General features: G+C 64.3%; 2 protein-coding genes across 5 annotated transcripts; one reads left to right on the plus strand and one right to left on the minus strand.

The window, feature by feature from the left end:
* Positions 1-2,953: 2,953 nt before the first annotated feature.
* Positions 2,954-11,386, minus strand: LOC142825939 (uncharacterized). 2 transcript variants are annotated; one of them, XM_075918174.2, is made up of 3 exons: positions 11,218-11,386; positions 7,753-7,840; positions 2,954-7,116 (listed from the first exon to the last, which is right to left on the minus strand). In XM_075918174.2, exon 3 carries the CDS (start codon positions 7,082-7,084, stop codon positions 5,291-5,293), a length of 1,794 nt encoding a protein of 597 aa, XP_075774289.2. In that variant the 5' UTR covers positions 7,085-7,116; positions 7,753-7,840; positions 11,218-11,386; the 3' UTR covers positions 2,954-5,290. The 2 variants fall into 2 exon arrangements, with proteins under 2 accessions (XP_075774289.2, XP_075774290.2); XM_075918175.2 differs by having other exon boundaries at positions 2,954-7,119.
* Positions 11,387-16,945: 5,559 nt separating this feature from the next.
* On the plus strand, positions 16,946-18,914 carry LOC142825940 (uncharacterized). 3 transcript variants are annotated; one of them, XM_089774301.1, is made up of 3 exons: positions 16,946-16,961; positions 17,509-17,589; positions 17,764-18,914. In XM_089774301.1, exons 2-3 carry the CDS (start codon positions 17,529-17,531, stop codon positions 18,804-18,806), a joined length of 1,104 nt encoding a protein of 367 aa, XP_089630427.1. In that variant the 5' UTR covers positions 16,946-16,961; positions 17,509-17,528; the 3' UTR covers positions 18,807-18,914. The 3 variants fall into 3 exon arrangements, with proteins under 3 accessions (XP_089630427.1, XP_089630426.1, XP_075774300.2); XM_089774300.1 differs by lacking the exon at positions 16,946-16,961 and having other exon boundaries at positions 17,256-17,589; XM_075918185.2 differs by lacking the exon at positions 16,946-16,961 and having other exon boundaries at positions 17,258-17,589; positions 17,785-18,914.
* Positions 18,915-20,574: the final 1,660 nt, after the last annotated feature.

Genomic DNA, 20,574 nt, shown 5'->3' on the forward strand with positions numbered 1-20,574 from the left:
TGGCAGGGGGGCGGGGGGGGGCAGCAACGGTCACGCAATGAGTTACAAGCACCTCACTCTGCTCAGTGTAGGGGAGCGGCCAGGTGGAAGCCTTGCTAGATTATCCCCAGGTGACCTTCGCTGTACCTCAGTTTCCCCACATGGCCTGTTCGCCCCCCACCCCTGCTCAGTGTAGGGGAGCGGCCAGCTGGAAGCCTTGCTAGATTATCCCCAGGTGCCCTTCGCTGTACCTCAGTTTCCCCACATGGCCTGTTCCCCCCCCCACCCCTGCTCAGTGTAGGGGAGCGGCCAGCTGGAAGCCTTGCTAGATTATCCCCAGGTGACCTTCGCTGTACCTCAGTTTCCCCACATGGCCTGTTCGCCCCCCACCCCTGCTCAGTGTAGGGGAGCGGCCAGCTGGAAGCCTTGCTAGATTATCCCCAGGTGCCCTTCGCTGTACCTCAGTTTCCCCACATGGCCTGTTCCCCCCCCACCCCTGCTCAGTGTAGGGGAGCGGCCAGCTGGAAGCCTTGCTAGATTATCCCCAGGTGACCTTCGCTGTACCTCAGTTTCCCCACATGGCCTGTTCCCCCCCACCCCTGCTCAGTGTAGGGGAGCGGCCAGGTGGAAGCCTTGCTAGATTATCCCCAGGTGCCCTTCGCTGTACCTCAGTTTCCCCACATGGCCTGTTCCCCCCCCACCCCTGCTCAGTGTAGGGGAGCGGCCAGCTGGAAGCCTTGCTAGATTATCCCCAGGTGACCTTCGCTGTACCTCAGTTTCCCCACATGGCCTGTTCGCCCCCCACCCCTGCTCAGTGTAGGGGAGCGGCCAGCTGGAAGCCTTGCTAGATTATCCCCAGGTGCCCTTCGCTGTACCTCAGTTTCCCCACATGGCCTGTTCCCCCCCACCCCTGCTCAGTGTAGGGGAGCGGCCAGCTGGAAGCCTTGCTAGATTATCCCCAGGTGACCTTCGCTGTACCTCAGTTTCCCCACATGGCCTGTTCCCCCCCACCCCTGCTCAGTGTAGGGGAGCGGCCAGGTGGAAGCCTTGCTAGATTATCCCCAGGTGCCCTTCGCTGTACCTCAGTTTCCCCACATGGCCTGTTCCCCCCCCACCCCTGCTCAGTGTAGGGGAGCGGCCAGCTGGAAGCCTTGCTAGATTATCCCCAGGTGACCTTCGCTGTACCTCAGTTTCCCCACATGGCCTGTTCCCCCCCCACCCCTGCTCAGTGTAGGGGAGCGGCCAGGTGGAAGCCTTGCTAGATTATCCCCAGGTGCCCTTCGCTGTACCTCAGTTTCCCCACATGGCCTGTTCCCCCCCCACCCCTGCTCAGTGTAGGGGAGCGGCCAGCTGGAAGCCTTGCTAGATTATCCCCAGGTGCCCTTCGCTGTACCTCAGTTTCCCCACATGGCCTGTTCCCCCCCACCCCTGCTCAGTGTAGGGGAGCGGCCAGCTGGAAGCCTTGCTAGATTATCCCCAGGTGCCCTTCGCTGTACCTCAGTTTCCCCACATGGCCTGTTCCCCCCCACCCCTGCTCAGTGTAGGGGAGCGGCCAGGTGCAAGCCTTGCTAGATTATCCCCAGGTGCCCTTCGCTGTACCTCAGTTTCCCCACATGGCCTGTTCCCCCCCCACCCCTGCTCAGTGTAGGGGAGCGGCCAGGTGGAAGCCTTGCTAGATTATCCCCAGGTGCCCTTCGCTGTACCTCAGTTTCCCCACATGGCCTGTTCCCCCCCCACCCCTGCTCAGTGTAGGGGAGCGGCCAGGTGGAAGCCTTGCTAGATTATCCCCAGGTGCCCTTCGCTGTACCTCAGTTTCCCCACATGGCCTGTTCGCCCCCACCCCTGCTCAGTGTAGGGGAGCGGCCAGCTGGAAGCCTTGCTAGATTATCCCCAGGTGCCCTTCGCTGTACCTCAGTTTCCCCACATGGCCTGTTCCCCCCCCACCCCTGCTCAGTGTAGGGGAGCGGCCACGTGGAAGCCTTGCTAGATTATCCCCAGGTGCCCTTCGCTGTACCTCAGTTTCCCCACATGGCCTGTTCCCCCCCCACCCCTGCTCAGTGTAGGGGAGCGGCCAGGTGGAAGCCTTGCTAGATTATCCCCAGGTGCCCTTCGCTGTACCTCAGTTTCCCCACATGGCCTGTTCCCCCCCACCCCTGCTCAGTGTAGGGGAGCGGCCAGGTGGAAGCCTTGCTAGATTATCCCCAGGTGCCCTTCGCTGTACCTCAGTTTCCCCACATGGCCTGTTCCCCCCCCACCCCTGCTCAGTGTAGGGGAGCGGCCAGGTGGAAGCCTTGCTAGATTATCCCCAGGTGCCCTTCGCTGTACCTCAGTTTCCCCACATGGCCTGTTCCCCCCCACCCCTGCTCAGTGTAGGGGAGTGGCCAGCTGGAAGCCTTGCTAGATTATCCCCAGGTGCCCTTCGCTGTACCTCAGTTTCCCCACATGGCCTGTTCCCCCCCCACCCCTGCTCAGTGTAGGGGAGCGGCCAGGTGGAAGCCTTGCTAGATTATCCCCAGGTGACCTTCGCTGTACCTCAGTTTCCCCACATGGCCTGTTCCCCCCCCACCCCTGCTCAGTGTAGGGGAGCGGCCAGGTGGAAGCCTTGCTAGATTATCCCCAGGTGCCCTTCGCTGTACCTCAGTTTCCCCACATGGCCTGTTCCCCCCCACCCCTGCTCAGTGTAGGGGAGCGGCCAGGTGGAAGCCTTGCTAGATTATCCCCAGGTGCCCTTCGCTGTACCTCAGTTTCCCCACATGGCCTGTTCCCCCCCACCCCTGCTCAGTGTAGGGGAGCGGCCAGCTGGAAGCCTTGCTAGATTATCCCCAGGTGCCCTTCGCTGTACCTCAGTTTCCCCACATGGCCTGTTCCCCCCCACCCCTGCTCAGTGTAGGGGAGCGGCCAGCTGGAAGCCTTGCTAGATTATCCCCAGGTGCCCTTCGCTGTACCTCAGTTTCCCCACATGGCCTGTTCCCCCCCACCCCTGCTCAGTGCCCCTGTGTGGCTGGAAAGGGACTTACAGCTCTGAGCTTCCATGCTACTCCCCCCAAGTCCAGCACCGTTCCTGCACCAGGCATTGCAGGGGCCTGGGTTCTGGCTCCCCGCTTGGCCTGCCCTGGGCTGTGCCCGCTCCAGCCGGCTGAGAACACGACCCCCTGCACCTTGGGCGCCGCATGCAGCACATGGCTGGGGGGCGGAGACACCAGGCTCCCTGTGCCTGGCGGTGCCACTGCACTTTGCCCCCCAGCCTCATGGGCATCTCCCCTTGGCGGGTGTGGCTGGGCTCCCCCGGGCGCTGGGGGGACAGCCCAGGCTGCGAGCTCCCTGCCCCCCGCCCTGGCTTGCAGTCCCATGGGCGCTCGGTAACCAACCCGCATGCTAGCAGAGAGCTGCTTACTCTGCATGGCTGGGAGCCCAGCCCACCGCCTGCAAGCTGTGCACCCCACAGTGAGCTGCCTGCCATGCCCTGGGGGGCCAGGCAGGGACTGGGGGCTGAGTGCCCTGTGGCGTTCGCTGCTGCTGCCTCGCGCTGACGGCAACGCGCCCAGAGCCGGGCACATGGGGCAACGGCCCGGCTGCGTGTTCCAGTCAGGGCCAGTGCATTGCCGGGGGGCTCTTCTCCGAGGCGCTTCCTAGCTGATCCGGCAGGTGCCCTGGGCTAGTCCGTGCCCAGGGGTGGGCAGGCTCCACCGTGTCACCAGCCCAAAGGCTGGGGGGTCCCCAGCACCCAGCCATGTCCAGCTTGGCTCACGGCTGCTTGTGCCGGGGTTTGTTCCCAGCCCTGGGATGCAGCAGGTGCTGAGCCTGGCCCAGGTGCCACTGCGGCTACCCACCCCAGCCAGAGATGGCACCGTTGTGCCTGGGGCAGTGAGAGCACCGGGGGGGGGGGGGAGCTGATTTGCCAATCAGGCGCCAGAGGCCGGGTAGGGAAAACAAGGCAGGGAGGAGGGCAGCGATTTGCCCAAAGTGGGGTATCACCCAGACACACCACGAGGTCAGTCTAACGGGAGGCTGTTTATTTTGAACATTCACGTAACAGCCCACGTGGCTCCTTCTCAGTCCAGACACGTGGCAATCAGGACTCCTGGCTTCTAGCCTCTTGCACTAACCACTAGCCCCCACTTCCCTTCCAGAGCCAGGGAGAAAATGCAGGAGTCCTGGCTCCTTCTCAGTCCAGACACGTGGCAATCAGGACTCCTGGCTTCTAGCCTCTTGCACTAACCACTAGCCTCCACTTCCCTTCCAGAGCCAGGGAGAAAATGCAGGAGTCCTGGCTCCTTCTCAGTCCAGACACGTGGCAATCAGGACTCCTGGCTTCTAGCCTCTTGCGCTAACCACTAGCCCCCACTTCCCTTCCAGAGCCAGGGAGAAAATGCAGGAGTCCTGGCTCCTTCCCTGCCACCCCACACACACCAACCACTAGCCTCCACTCTCAGAGCCAGGGAGAAAATGCAGGAGTCCTGGCTCCTGCCCTTCTCCCCTCCTTCCCCCCCATACACACACTCCAGCAGCCCAGGATCGCTAGACCAGCCGCAAGCCACAGGCTGCTGTGTGGTGTCTCAACAGCCACCGTAGCACGGGCCACATTCAGATCTCCGCGGAGCTCCACATAGCTGGGGCCTGGCTGCCCACCCCTTAGGACCAAGAACCCTGGAGCCCGTGTCTCAAGAGCTGAGCGCGTGGGCAGCCGCCCAGCAGAGATCCCAGGGCACCTGGCTGATGGGCACAGCGCCCACAGCCGGGAGCAGGTGTTTTGACAAGGGATGTTGGTGTATATGCGGTTAAACGACCTGCACTCGCTCCCCTCTCTATTGGAGGCAGCAGCGCAGGATGGTGGGCAAGCGGGAGCCGGCTTTCCCAGGAGCACTGGCCCCAAGTAACTGCCTGCCTCTCCCCACCCTGTGCTGCTGCCTCAGATACAGGGGCAGCAGCGCGAGGTGGTGGGGGCTTCCTAGGAGTGAGGCTGGGAGCCAGGAGCACACTGGCTGCTGGGCCCTGACCCTGGGGAGCAATTTAGTAACCGTATAATAGCTAAAATATGTTGGAGTTACGCAATTCCTAAAATAACAGATATCGAACATCCCTCCTTTCTACTGGTGGTGCACATCTGCTCATGCCTCGGTGCACAGAACAAAATGTATTCCACACATGGATGGAAAAGCTTAGAGGGAACTCTGCCTGCAGGTGCCCCTCAGTCTGGCTCCACCGTGGTCAGAGCAGCGAGCTGGGAGGGGGTTCCAGCACTGGGAAGGGGGTGCCGAGGAGTTACCACGGGGGCACTGGGAGCCAGGACGCCTGGGTTCTGTCCGGGTCCCTACCCAGTGTGGAGTCTCTGGCAGGACACGGGTGGGGCCTGGGGCAGGCTGCTATCCCCAGGCTCAACCTGGCCCTGCCCGGAGTATGGCTGGGCGTGCACGGCCTGGTGTGAGAGGAGTGCCTGGCTCTGGGCAAAGCGCTCCCCACAGCGGGCACACTCGTAGGGGGTCTCACTGTGCACCCGCAGGTGCTGGGCCAGCTCGGTGCTCTCCCCGAAGCTGCGGCCGCAGCGGGTGCAGTCGTGGGGCCGCTCAGCGTGGATGCGCCGGTGCCGGGCCAGCGTGGAGCTGCGGCCGAACTGCTTGCCGCAGCCGGTGCAGGCAAAGGGCTTGCCGGCCCCGTGCCGGGTGCTGCGGTGGGCAGCCAGTGCTGCAGGCTCGCCGAAGGCCTTGCCGCAGTCGGTGCAGGCGTGGGGGCGCCGGGCATGGAGCCGCCGGTGCTGGAGGAGGTTGGCGCGGAGGCTGAAGCCCCGGCCGCAGTCAAGGCAGCAGTAAGGGCGCTCGCCAGAGTGCACAGCCTGGTGCCGGAGCAGCACCGCACTCTCCGCAAAGCGCCGGCCACAGTCCCCGCAGGCGAAGGGGCGCTCGCCCGTGTGGGTGCGCTGGTGCCGGGCCAGCACCGAGCTCTGGCTGAAGCGCTTGCTGCAGTCCGGGCAGGGGAAAGGCCGTTCCCCGGTGTGCACACGCTGGTGAGCGAGCAGGTGAGAGCGCTGGGCAAAGCCCTTCCCACAGTCCGGGCAGCTGTGGCACCTCTCCAGGGGTGCCCCCAGTGAGCTGGAGCTCCGCCCCTTCAGCCCTGGGGACTCCTCCCCCTTGGAGCTCCGCCCCTTCAGCCCTGGGGACTCCTCCCCCTTGGAGCTCCGCCCCTTCAATCCTGGGGACTCCTCCCCCTCAGCTGGGAGTCTGGGCTGCATCAGGGTCTCTGTGCTGGATTCTCCCCCCGGCTCCGTGCTGTGGGTGGCCAGGTGCCGGCCCAGGTTGGCCCGGCGGCTGAACCGGCGTCCACATTCGGAGCACTGGTAGGGGCGCTCCCCGGTGTGGGTGCGCTGGTGGAGCAAGAGGCCGGGACCACGGCTGAACCGGCGCCCGCACTGGCCGCACTGGTAGGGGCGCTCCCCGGTGTGGGTGCGCCGGTGCAGAGCCAGGTCGGGGCCGCGGATGAAGCGCCGGCCACAGTCGGAGCAGGCGAAGGGGCGCTCGCCCGTGTGGATGCGCCGATGCAGCGCCAGGTCCGGGGCCCGCAGGAAGCGTTTGCCGCAGTCCGGGCAGGGGAATGGGCGCTCGCCCGTGTGGATGCGCTGGTGCTGCACCAGGGAGGAGCCGGCGCCGAAGCACTTGCCGCAGTCAGGGCAGGCAAAGGGGCGCTGCCCAGCATGCGCCCGCTGGAACTGCAGGAACTCAGGGCTGCGGCTGAAGCTGCGCTCGGGCACCGGGGGAGGCAGCCCCGCCGGGCCATGCAGGCGCCGGTGCTTAGCCAGGTGTGCACTCTGGCTGAAGGCCCGGCCGCAGTCGGCACAGGCGAAGGGGCGCTCGCCCGTGTGCACCCGCTGGTGCCGCAGCAGGTTGGAGCTGCGGCTGAACCGCCGCCCACAGCCGGAGCAGCCAAACGGCTTCGCCACCACAGCACAGCAGGGCGCCCCCCGGTGGGCCAGCAGGGCGGCGGCGTCCCCACAGCTCTGCCCGCACTCGGCACACATGGTCGGTTCCTCTTCCAAGCGGCTGGTGCCGTCCTGCCAGCTCTGGCCGGCGTCCCCCGGTGGCTCTGCTCTCCTGACCCCCTCCTCACGCTCCATCCCGATCCTGGCCTCGCTCACGGCTCCATCACCTGCTGGGACGCGGAGCAAATCCAGAGCACAAGCCTCGGGGTCGTGGGGTAGGTCAGGTCAGAGCAGCCTCAGCCACTAGGACACCTACAGTGCAGGCACCGAGACAGGGCCGCAGGCCCCCCCACTGCCAGGGACTGGCTGCAGCTAATGGGATTTAGGCGCCTAGATTGGACTGTCAGGGATTTGGGCACCTACAAAACCAGCAGGGGCCTAGTGGCTGCGCCGGTGCCCAGAGCGTTTTGGAAGGCGGCCCTGGCAGACGGGCATTACACATCCCCCGGGACATGGCCGAGCCAGCAGCAAAGGGAAACCCTCAGGCGAGGGGGGCCTTCTGCAAGGCCGTGGCAGCTCCCGGGGGGTTGCGAAAGCGAGCTACGGGCGCGCAGACGGGCATCAATGCCGGCAGGGAAAGGACAGGCACATGGAAACATCGGGCTTGCTTGGGACACGCTGCCCTCAGGCTGCAGCCGACACAGCCGGGCTGCGCAACAGATGGGGACGAGCCGAGCAGAGAGGGGGGTAAATCTGTAGCCCCGCAAGCTCCAGGTGGCAGCTGGTGATGGGAAAGGCAGAGAGCAAAGCAGACCAGGAGCGAACCAGACGGCTTCTAGCATCAGAGGGGGCAAACAACTTACGTAGTTCCCCAAAGTCTGCCAGGGCAGTACACGGGGGGCCAAGCGCGGCCACGCAACCTCGTTAATCTAGCGGAAGGAGGAGCAGCGCCTGGAAGACAGAAATGGATACTTGGATGGGAACAAGGGGAAAGGGTGCAGGCCTGCAGGGCAGCAGAAATCACAAAACACTGAGCATAGCCATCAGGGCAGGCATTATGGGATATTGGAGGATGCCAGTTTTCTCCACAAAACCAACAGCAGAGTCCACTCTAGCTCTCTGTCGACCACAAAGGGAGGGAGAAAGACAAGTCTCTCCCAGGCCTGGAAGTTTTTTGTGGCCAAAACTGGGTGTTTTTCTCTGAAAAAGTCGCACGGCAGTGTGAACACTCTCACGGTTTTGGCACCAAAAAGCAGGTTTTGGCGACAAAACGTGCCCATGTAGACAAGGCCTCTGTGTGTTCCTGAGCCCACCTGCCCCACCCCCCTTGACAAAAGTCTGCCTGTGCCCCCTCCAGCAGGGGTGGGAAACTTTGCAGGGCTAACCCAAGCAGCCCTGCAGCTGGGCCGGAGCCAGGGCCAGGGACTGCAGAGCCAGCGCTGGGCCGAGGACTCCTGGCAGACACTGGCCCCACAGTTTGCCCACGTCACTGTCTCCGCACCTCCTTCCAAGCCGTGAGCGAGGGGGCCAGGACTCTCTCGCGGGCACTCAGGAAACCAGAGGGGCCAATCTCCAGTCCCCTCTGACTGTCCCCACCCTCCAGAGTCACAGAGCTCCTGCTGAAGGAGAGGAATGGGTCAGGACTGTGGGCTAATGCAGGTCTGCCTGCCCTGGGGTCCGCTCTGCCTGGCAGCCACCCCCGCCAAGTCCCTGTGCGTCCAGGCTCTGAAATAACGAGTCCCGTGCTTGGCGGGTCACCTCTCCCCACAGCTCCCGGCCGCTCCTGCCTCCCCCTGAAGGAGATGAGCACTTCTGCAGAAACCCTCAAGACAAAGGGGCCCTGGATGTCATAGTGGTTGCTCCTGTTCCTGGGGACAGGCCCCCCAAGCCAGCTACCCACATGGGTTCACCAGGCTGAGTGGGAGCAGGGGCCCATCTAGCCTGGTATCAGGGCTGTAACACTGCCCAGCACCTGAGGCTTCAAAGGGAAGGGCAAGAGCAGAGGAAAGGATGCAGGGGTAAACCAGTGCCCAGCGCACCACACAAGGCCCCCACCTCAGAAATGCAGGGAGGAGACTCCCCCACCGCCCCCAACCAGGGAATAAAGACCCATTATTGCGTTGGTGAAGGCACGCTGGCTGGCTGGCTGGCTGGCTGGCTGGCTGGCTGGCGGGGGATTACACTTACACACACATGGATTTCTCTGGCTCTTGTTCACACACATGGATTTCACACACATCTCTCTCATTCACACACACACGGATTTACCTCTCACACACACACACGGATCTCTCTCTCATTCACACACACGCGGATTCCCCTCGCTCTCTCACACACACACACACACACGGATCTCTCTCTCATTCACACACACACACACACGGATCTCTCTCTCATTCACACACGCGGATTTCCCTCACTCACACACACACACACACACACACACACACACACACACACGGATCTCTCTCTCATTCACACACACGCGGATTTCCCTCGCTCACACACACACACACACACACACACACACACACACACACACACGGATCTCTCTCTCATTCACACACACGCGGATTCCCCTCGCTCTCTCACACACACACACACACACACACTGATCTCTCTCTCATTCACACACACGCGGATTTCCCTCGCTCTCACACACACACGGATCTCTCTCTCATTCACACACACGCGGATTCCCCTCGCTCTCACACACACACACACACACACACACGGATCTCTCTCTCATTCACACACACACACACACGGATCTCTCTCTCATTCACACACATGCGGATTCCCCTCGCTCTCACACACACACACACACACACACACGGATCTCTCTCATTCACACACACACACACACACACACACGGATCTCTCTCTCATTCACACACATGCGGATTCCCCTTGCTCTCTCACACACACACACACACACACACACGGATCTCTCTCTCATTCACACACACGCGGATTCCCCTCGCTCTCACACACACACACACACACACGGATCTCTCTCTCATTCACACACACGCGGATTCCCCTCACTCACACACACACACACACACACACACGGATCTCTCTCTCATTCACACACACGCGGATTCCCCTCACTCACACACACACACACACACACACACACACACGGATCTCTCTCTCATTCACACACACGCGGATTCCCCTCGCTCTCTCTCACACACACACACACACGGATCTCTCTCTCATTCACACACACGCGGATTCCCCTTGCTCTCTCACACACACACACACACACACACGGATCTCTCTCTCATTCACACACACGCGGATTCCCCTCGCTCTCACACACACACACACACACACACGGATCTCTCTCATTCACACACACACACACGGATCTCTCTCATTCACACACACGCGGATTCCCCTCACTCTCACACACACACACACACACACAGATCTCTCTCTCATTCACACACACGCGGATTCCCCTTGCTCTCACACACACACACACACACACACACACACACACAGATCTCTCTCTCATTCACACACACGCGGATTCCCCTCGCTCTCACACACACACACACACACACGGATCTCTCTCTCATTCACACACACGCGGATTCCCCTCACTCACACACACACACACACACACACACGGATCTCTCTCTCATTCACACACACGCGGATTCCCCTCACTCACACACACACACACACACACACACACACACGGATCTCTCTCTCATTCACACACACGCGGATTCCCCTCGCTCTCTCTCACACACACACACACACGGATCTCTCTCTCATTCACACACACGCGGATTCCCCTTGCTCTCTCACACACACACACACACACACACGGATCTCTCTCTCATTCACACACACGCGGATTCCCCTCGCTCTCACACACACACACACACACACACGGATCTCTCTCATTCACACACACACACACGGATCTCTCTCATTCACACACACGCGGATTCCCCTTGCTCTCACACACACACACACACACACACACACACACAGATCTCTCTCTCATTCACACACACGCGGATTCCCCTCGCTCTCACACACACACACACACACACGCACACACACACACGCGCATCTCTCTCATTCACACACACGCAGCCGGAGGAGGAGCCGCTCCCACCCCCCACGGGTCCAGGCGGCACCGGGACCCGAGCCCCCCCCCCCCTTACTGGAGCCCCGGGCCGGGCTGGGGAGGTCGGTTCCCTCCGGCGCTGCGCTCGGCGCCCTGCGGCCCTGCGCTGCGCTGCGCTCCTGCCCGGACTCGCGCCCGTCCCCGCCGCATCAGGCCACCCCGCTACGCGCCTCACCTGCCGTCACGGGAGCCCCGGACCCGACCCACGGAGACAGCCCTGCGCGGTCCTGCAGCCACGGGGCGTGCGCTCGGCTCAGCCCGGCCCCGCAGCTGCCTTAGGGCCAGTGTGTGTTCCTGCTAGTGGGGGAGGTTCCTGCTCGTGTGTGTTCCTGCTAGTGGGGGAGGTTCCTGCTCGTGTCTGTTCCTGCTCGGGTGTGTGGGGGGGGTCCTGCTAGTGTCTCGTGTGGGGGGGGGGGTCCTGCTAGTGTCTCGTGTGGGGGGTCCTGCTAGTGTCTGTTCCTGCTCGGGTGTGTGTAGGGGGGGTCCTGCTAGTGTCTCGTGTGGGGGGGTCCTGCTAGTGTCTCGTGTGGGGGGGTCCTGCTAGTGTCTGTTCCTGCTCGGGTGTGTGTAGGGGGGGTCCTGCTAGTGTCTCGTGTGGGGGGGTCCTGCTAGTGTCTGTTCCTGCTCGGGTGTGTGTAGGGGGTCCTGCTAGTGTCTCGTGTGGGGGGGTCCTGCTAGTGTCTCGTGTGGGGGGGTCCTGCTAGTGTCTCGTCGGGAGGGAGGGTTTCCTGATGGTGTCTGGTTGTGTGTTACTGATAGTGTGGGAGGGTCCTGCTAATGTCTGGATGTGTGTTACTGATATTGTGGGGCGGGGGGGGTATTACTGCTAATGTATGGGTGTGCATTACAGCTACTGTATGGGTGTGTTCCTGCTAGTATATAGTTTGCACTACGGCTAGTGGAAGGGTGTGTTGCTGCCAGTTGCTGGTGTATCCCACAGCTACTGTATGGGAGTGCATGTGTGCAGTACTGCTAATGTCTGACGGGTGGTATTGCTAGTCTGCAGGCATGCATTCGTGTATAGGCATGCATTACTGCTGATGTATGGGCATGTGTCGTTGCTGCATAGCTGTGCATTGCTGGTGCACGGGTATGCATTGTTGGTGCATGGGTGTGCGTTTGCTGATGCATGAATTGCTGATGTACAGGTGTGTATTTCTGGTGCATAGCTGTGCATTGCTGGTGCACGGGTATGCATTGTTGGTGCATGGGTGTGCGTTTGCTGATGCATGAATTGCTGATGTACAGGTGTGTATTTCTGGTGCATAGGTGTGCATTGCTGGTTACGGGTGTATGTTGGTGCACGAATTGCTCGTGCACACGTGTGTGTTGGTGCATGGGTTTGAGTTTTAGTGCATGTGTTGCTGATGAACGGGTGTGTGTTGGTGCACGTATTGCTGGTGCACAGCTGTGTTTATTGGTGCATGGGTGTGAGTGCATGCGTTGCTAGTGCATGGATGTGTTTGTTGGTGCATGGGTGTGAGTGCACACATTGCTGGTGCATGAGTATGTGTGTGCTGGTGCACGGGTGTGCGTTCCCTTGTTGGGGTAGTGTGCTCTCCTGCGCATGCCCAAGTCAGGGCCTCACAGACATGCCGGCCCGGGACGCCCGCTCTGCACATCCCAGGACTACGTCTCCCGGCATGCCGCGGGCTCACGTGGAATTTCCCAGCATGACTTGTGCCTGCTCGTCGCGTGCTCTTGGACGTCGAGCTGTTCAGAACTACAACTCCCGGCATGCCCCGCGCCACAGCGGAACTTCACAGCGTGCTCCTGGGCGCTGAGCTGCTAAGCACTTCGCCTCCCGGCATGCCCCGCTCCCGCGTAGCCCTGGCTGTGAGCAGGGGGCGGGGCTCCAGGAGTGGGAGCTCGAGCGGGCGCCTCGATCTGCCCCTGCGCGACTCCCCCACTTCTAACCCCGCCCCCTTGTGCACACCCCGCCTACACGCACCCCCTGCCCTGCACCCCATGCACCCCCCAGCCCTGCACCCCCATGCACCCTCCAGCCCTGCACCCCCTAGCCCTGCACCCCCATGCATCCTCCCTGCCTGCAGCCTCCAGCCCTGCACCCCCATGCACCCTTCCTGCCTGCACCCCCTGCCCTGCACCCCCATGCACCCTCCCCGCCTGCACCCCCTGCCCTGCACCCCCATGCATCCTCCCTGCCTGCAGCCTCCAGCCCTGCACCCCCATGCATCCTCCCTGCCTGCAGCCTCCAGCCCTGCACCCCCATGCACCCTCCCAGCCTGCACCCCCTGCCCTGCACCCCCCAGCCCTGCACCACCGTGCACCCTCCCAGCCTGCACCCCCTGCCCTGCACCCCCCAGCCCTGCACCCCCATGCACCCTCCCCGCCTGCACCCCCTGCCCTGCACCCCCATGCACCCTCCCCGCCTGCACCCCCTGCCCTGCACCCCCCAGCCCTGCACCACCATGCACCTCCTGCCCTGCACCCCCCAGCCCTGCACCACAATGCACCCTCCTGCCCTGTACCCCCCAGCCCTGTACCCCCATGCACCCTCCAGCCCTGCACCCCCTAGCCCTGCACCCCCATACACCCTTCCTGCCTGCACACCCTGCCCTGAACCCCCATGCACCCCCCCGCCTGCACCCTCCCAGCCTGCACCCCCATGCACCCCCAGCCCTGCACCCCCATGCATCCTCCCTGCCTGCAGCCTCCAGCCCTGCACCCCCATGCACCCTTCCTGCCTGCACCCCCATGCACCCTCCCAGCCTGCACCCCATGCACCCCCCAGCCCTGCACCACCATGCACCCCCCCGCCTGCACCCCCTGCCCTGTACCCCCCAGCCCTGCACCACAATGCACCCTCCAGCCCTGCACCCCCCATCCCTGCACCACCATGCACCCTCCCTGCCTGCACCCTCCCCGCCTGCACCCCCTGCCCTGCACCCCATGCACCCTTCCCGCCTGCACCCCCCCCGCCTGCACCCCTCCCGCGTGCACCCCTCCAGGCCTGCACCCTCCCCGCCTACACCCCCCAGGCCCGCACCCCCGTGCACCCTCCCCGCTTACACCCACCAGGCCTGCACCCTCCCCGCCTGCACCCCCGCCCTGCACCTCCCGTGCACCCTCCCCGCCTGCACCCCCCAGGCCTGCACCCCCTGCCCTGCACCCCTCCGCGTGCACCCCCCAGGCCTGCACCCTCCCCGCCTACACCGCCCAGGCCTGCACCCCCGTGCACCCTCCCCGCCTACACCGCCCAGGCCTGCACCCCCGTGCACCCTCCCCCCCGCCTACACCCCCCATGCCCTGCACCCCCGTGCACCCTCCCCGCCTACACCCCCCATGCCCTACACCCCCGCACATCCCCTCACTCACACATCCCTGGCCTTCATCCCTCCGTGTACGTCCCGCCTACACATCCCTGCCCTGCAGCCCTCTAACTCTGCTCCCCTTGTGTGCTCCATGCACCCCCACTTCTATCCCTGCCCCTTCTACCTCCGCCCTCACTTGTGCACCCCATCCTGCACCCCCACTTCTAACTCTGCCCCTTTGCACACTCTCCTTGCGCACACACCCTGCCTACACACACTTCCGTCCTGAGCCCGACTCTAACCCTGCCCCCCCTTTGTGCACCCTCCTGTCCTGTGCCTTCATTCTAACCCTACACCCCTGCTGTCACCTACTTCTGTCCCCGCCCCTTCTACCTGCACCCCCCTTGTGCATCCCCCATGCACCTACACAGCCGTCCTGCGCCCCCACTGTAACCCCACACCTCCTCATACCTGCACCCTTCCCCCGCACCCCTCGTCCTAACCCCACCCCTGTCTGCCTACAAATCCCTCCCCTGCCCCTCCCTCTCACTCCACTCGCCCCTCCATCTCTCTCTTGCTTGTTCCGTTATTCACCCTTTCTCCCTTTGCCTTCTCTGTACTGGGCGGGTTCAGCTCTCTAGGAGCCTCACAAGGAGTGTTCCTGCTCGAAGGCCCAGAGCAGCCTCCTGGGTCAGAGCAAAGGCCCCTCTAGCCCAGCGCAGACAGTGGCCAGTGCCAGGTGCTGCACGGGGGATGGATAGAGCAGGGTAACCCAGAGCACTGCCTTTACTGGGTCCAGACCAGTGACGATGCTATAGACCCGCCACGCTCTCTTTTCCAGGGTCACCTCCAGCCTCTCCTCGCACGGCAGCGAGTCGTGCCCGGAGCCATTTTTGCTAGCTCTTTGCACAGCTTTTCCTAGGCTGGTGTGTCTGGTGGGAGACTGGGCGACCAGACCTGCACACGGGATGCGAGATGCGGGTGGTCATGGCTGTATGCGGAGGCAGTAAGAGATTCTGTCTAACCGACCCCTGGCCGCATGTTCTGTGCACGGTTCTGGACTGAAACTGCTGACCAGTGTGTGCTGACTCCCAGCCGGCTCACAAGCCCCCCTGCACCTGCCGACTGATAAGGGATGACTGTCCCAGCAGAGCGTCCCCATTAGGGAACCGCAGGACGCTGGAGTGGGGAGGAAGGAGGAGCCCGTGTTATTAGGCCTCAGCCTGTGCCCAGCGGCCAGGTAAATGGAGCCTGCTGCCCTGGGTACTGCTTTCGGCCCAGCAGGCTCGGGCGATGGCCCTGGGCAGAAGCTGCCTTCTGCGGAATGGTGCAAGTGGGTCTGGGTGCTGCGTGCTGAGCTCTGCTAACCAGACAAACACATAGCTCAGGTCGGGGGAGAGAACACACACACACACACACACACACACACACACAGACACACACAGGCCCCGGGGCCAGAGGGAGCGCGCACACACATGCAGCCGTGGGGTGCACACACAAACACCGGGGGGGTTTCCACACACGCACACACTGGGGGGGTTCCCACACACGCACACACCGGGGGGGTTCCCACACACGCGCACACAGGCGGGGGGACCCGCGCGCACACCGGGGGGGTTCCCGCACCCACACAGCGGGGGGTTCCCACACACGAGCACACAGGTGGGCGGACCCGCGCGCACACTGGGGGGGTTCCCACACACGCGCACACAGGGGGGGTTCCCACACACGCGCACACCGGGGGGGTCCCACACACAGGCGGGGGGGTTCCCACCCGCGCACACAGGCGGGGGGGTTCCCACACGCGCACACAGGCGGGGGACCCGCGCGCACACTGGGGGGGTTCCCGCGCGCACACTGGGGGGGTTCCCACACGCGCACACAGGCGGGGGACCCGCGCGCACACTGGGGGGGTTCCCGCGCGCACACTGGGGGGGTTCCCGCGCGCACACTGGGGGGGTTCCCACACGCGCACACAGGCGGGGGACCCGCGCACACTGGGGGGGTTCCCACACGCGCACACAGGCGGGGGACCCGCGTGCACTGGGGGGGTTCCCACACGCGCACACAGGCGGGGGACCCGCGCGCACACTGGGGGGGTTCCCACACACGCACACGGGGGGGTTCCCACACACAGGCGGGGGACCCGCGCGCACACCGGGGGGGTTCCCACACACAGGCGGGGGACCCGCGCGCACACTGGGGGGGTTCCCACACGCGCACACAGGCGGGGGACCCGCGCGCACACTGGGGGGGTTCCCACACGCGCACACAGGCGGGCGGACCCGCGCGCACACTGGGGGGTTCCCACACGCGCACTGGGGGGGTTCCCACACGCGCACACTGGGGGGGTTCCCACACGCGCACTGGGGGGGTTCCCACACACGCGCACACCGGGGGGGTTCCCACACGCGCACACAGGCGGGGGTTCCCACACACGCGCACACAGGCGGGGGTCCCGCGCGCGCACTCGCATACCCCCGGGGCCCCCCGTCTCGGCCCGTGTCCCTGCTGCAGGCAGCCCGCCGGGGCGCCCCGAACAGCCGGAGGAGGCGGCGCCAGACGGGCTCGTTCCGCGGCGCCGCCCCCGGCCCAGCGCTCGGGCCCCCGGGGCGAGGCAAGGAGCGGCCCCGCCGGGGCTCCGGTAACGGGGAGGGGGGAGCAGTGGGGCCGCGGCCCCGCAGCCTCTGGCCGGGCTGGGCGGGGTCCCCAGGGGGCTGGTCCCCAGGCTGGCGGAGTGCTGGGAACGGCCGGGTCCCCGGGCGGGCGGACCGGCTCCCGCGGTCTCCAAAGGCAGCTCTGGGCATGGCTGGCGGCTCCTGCGGGGGTGTGGGACCCGGGCCGGTCCCCTGGCTCTCCCTGGCCAAGAGCTGACCGCCCTGGGGCCTGGCACGGGGAGTGGAAAGTGGGCGCCTTTGTGCCCCAGCCGGGACCCCCAGGCCTGGCCCCACACCGGGATCCCTGCTCCCCCTGCAATTCTGACGCTGTTATTTCTCACCAGGCCTGTGGCGGCAGCTGGGCGCAGCTCAGTGCAGGGAGTGAAGCTTCATGGGCTGGGCAGAGCTGGGGGTTCGAGTATAATACGGTGCCCGAGCTTTTGCGCAGATGCTGAGTTCAGAACCACTGTGTCTGGGGGTAACTGGGCCTGGAAATGGGGCAGGAATCCATCTCACCCATCTCCTCCCTTCCAGCAGGATCCCCCAACGCCCAGATGGAGCACGGACAGGAGCTGCTGGTCCCAGATCCCGAGATGCCACGTGGTGCCATCCCAGGTGAGGAAGGGTCTAAGGACGGCCAAAGAGCTGCTGCTAGTTCCCTGTGATTCGGCCCCACTGGCCTGGGGAATCCCCCAGCCCTGCTGTCTCAGGTGGGACATGGGGCAGAACTGGGCCTGGGGGGCAGCCCCACAAGCAGAGGTTCCTTAGTGATGCCTCCCCATCTGGCAGGGTCCTTTTGTTCCGCCGCAGGGAGCCACTCGCCGCAGGATCTCCTTGGCCTCTCAGCAGACGGCAGGGCGGGCGAGGACGGGGCTCCCCGGGCAGGTGGAGCTGTTTGCCAGCGCTCAGAGCGGGCCGGGAGCCTGCGTCGGTCGGGAAGGAGGAGCAGCACCAGGCAGCAGCCAGCCACCCCTGCCAAGCCCCGTGGCACTCAGGAGCGGTATGTGTGCGCCGAATGTGGCCGTGGCTTCGCTGTGAGCGCCCGCCTGGTGAAGCACGAGCGGATCCACACTGGGGAGCGCCCCTTTGCCTGCGCCGAGTGCGGCAAGCGCTTCACCCAGAACGCCAACCTGGCCCAGCACCGGCGCACGCACACCGGCGAGCGCCCCTTCCGCTGCAGCGACTGCACCCGGGCCTTCGGCACCAAGGCCGACCTGGCCCGCCACCGCCAGTCCCACACCGGCGAGCGCCCCTTCCGCTGCACCGAGTGCGGCCGGGCCTTCAGCCAGAGCTCAAACCTGCTGCGGCACCAGCGCTCCCACACCGGCGAGCGCCCCTTCTCCTGCCCGGACTGCGGGGCCGCCTTCGCCCGCAGCGCCCACCTGGCAGCCCACTGCCGTACCCATACTGGCGAGCGCCCCTTCCGGTGTGGGCAGTGCCGGGAGCGATTCGCCCAGGCCACCGCGCTGATCCAGCACCGGCGGCTGCACACAGGCGAGCGCCCCTACGCCTGCGCCGACTGTGGCAAGGGCTTCACCCGGGCTGCCACCCTGCAGCACCACCAGCGCCTGCATGCCGGCCAGCGCCCCTTCCCCTGCCGGGACTGCGGGGCCACGTTCGCCGCCCGCGCCACCCTCCGCCAGCACCGCCGCCGGCACGCCGGGGTGGCGCCCTTCTGCTGTGCCGAGTGCGGGCGTCGCTTTGCCGTCAGCTCCGCGCTGCTCCGGCACCGGCACGTCCACACCGGGGAGCGGCCCTTCGCCTGCCACGAGTGCGGAGCCGGCTTCAGCCAAAGCTCGGCGCTCGTCCGCCACCAGAGACTCCACGATTAGCGCCTGGAGCCCCGCAGCAGCCAGCGAGGGAGCGGGTGGGAGAAGGGGCTCTGTGGAGGCTGATGGATTCAGCTGGAATAAATGGGCCCACAGGCTGTACCGTGTTAACGGCACGCGTCACTGCCCAGTGCTGAGCGGTTACACTAGGCTGGGGTGACTAGCTGAGCCTAGGGCTGGTGTGCCCTGAACGTCTCCGTAGCCTCGGGGCAAGGCACCGCGGAGAGGGTGGTGCCACCTATTCCGGCTGGGTTCTAGTTTGCCAGCAGGGGCTCTGACTGTAAAACTCACCCCCTGGCTGGCAGAGCTGGGGGTCGTTGGGCTTGTGGGGCAAAGCGGAAGGGTGGAGCTGCCATTAGTTCAGGGCCCAACAGGCATGGGGAGTGAGGCCATTGGCACTGAGTCCCGCATGCAGCCCTGTGGCCAGCGTTGGGCAGCGCGTTCACTGCCTCTGCTCCCCAGTTCCCAGCTGGGCTCCAGGGAACGCTCCAAGCAGCTCACTCAACAGAAGGCAAGAGAGCAAAGTGCTAAGGTGGGCACAGCGTGAGCTGCCGGGGAGAATGGGGTGCCAGCAGGTTGTGGGCAGGAATGGGTGCCGGTGGGAACAGGGTGTGGGTGGGAAGGGGCTGCCAGCAGGCTGTGGGTTGGAACGGGGTGCCAGTGGGAGCACGTTGTGGGTAGGAACGGGGTGCCGGCAAGCTGAGGGTAGGAACAGGGTGCCGGCAGGCTGTGGGTAGCAACAGGGTGCTGGTGGGTACAGGCTGTGGGTAGGAATGGGGTGCCGGCAGGCTGTAGGTAAGAACGGGGTACCGGTGGGTACAGACTGCAGGTAGAAATTGGGTGCCAGCAGATGTGGTAGGAACGGGGTACCGGTGGGTACAGGCTGTAGGTAGAAATTGGGTGCCGGCAGATGTGGGTAGGAACGGGGTACCGGTGGATACAGGCTGCAGGTAGAAATTGGGTGCCAGCAGATGTGGGTAGGAACGGGGTACCGGTGGGTACAGGCTGCAGGTAGAAATTGGATGCCAGCAGATGTGGGTAGGAACGGGGTACCGGTGGATACAGGCTGCAGGTAGAAATTGGGTGCCAGCAGATGTGGGTAGGAACGGGGTACCGGTGGGTACAGGCTGTAGGTAGAAATGGTGTGCCGGTAGGCTGTGGGTAGGAACGGGGTACCGGTGGGTACAGGCTGTAGGTAGAAATGGTGTGCCGGTAGGCTGTGGGTAGCAATGGGGTACCGGTGGGTACAGGCTGTAGGTAGAAATGGTGTGCCGGTAGGCTGTGGGTAGGAACGGGGTACCGGTGGGTACAGGCTGTAGGTAGAAATGGTGTGCCGGTAGGCTGTGGGTAGCAACGGGGTACTGGTGGGTACAGGCTGTAGGTAGAAATGGTGTGCCGGTAGGCTGTGGGTAGGAACGGGGTACCGGTGGGTACAGGCTGCAGGTAGAAATGGTGTGCCGGTAGGCTGTGGGTAGGAACGGGGTACCGGTGGGTACAGGCTGTAGGTAGAAATGGTGTGCCGGCAGGCTGTGGGTAGCAACGGGGTACCGGTGGGTACAGGCTGTAGGTAGAAATGGTGTGCCGGTAGACTGTGGGTAGCAACGGGGTACCGGTGGGTACAGGCTGTAGGTAGAAATGGTGTGCCGGTAGGCTGTGGGTAGGAACGGTGGGAACAGGCTACCAATGGGAACAAGGTGCTGGCAGGAATCCAGGGTTCACTTCACAGGTGGTGGTCCGGTTCTGGCCAGCACTGGCCGAGGGGACAGGATCT

This window comes from Pelodiscus sinensis, chromosome 30 (genome assembly GCF_052426305.1).
Source record: "Pelodiscus sinensis isolate ZL-2025 chromosome 30, ASM5242630v1, whole genome shotgun sequence".
NCBI lineage: Eukaryota > Metazoa > Chordata > Testudines > Trionychidae > Pelodiscus > Pelodiscus sinensis.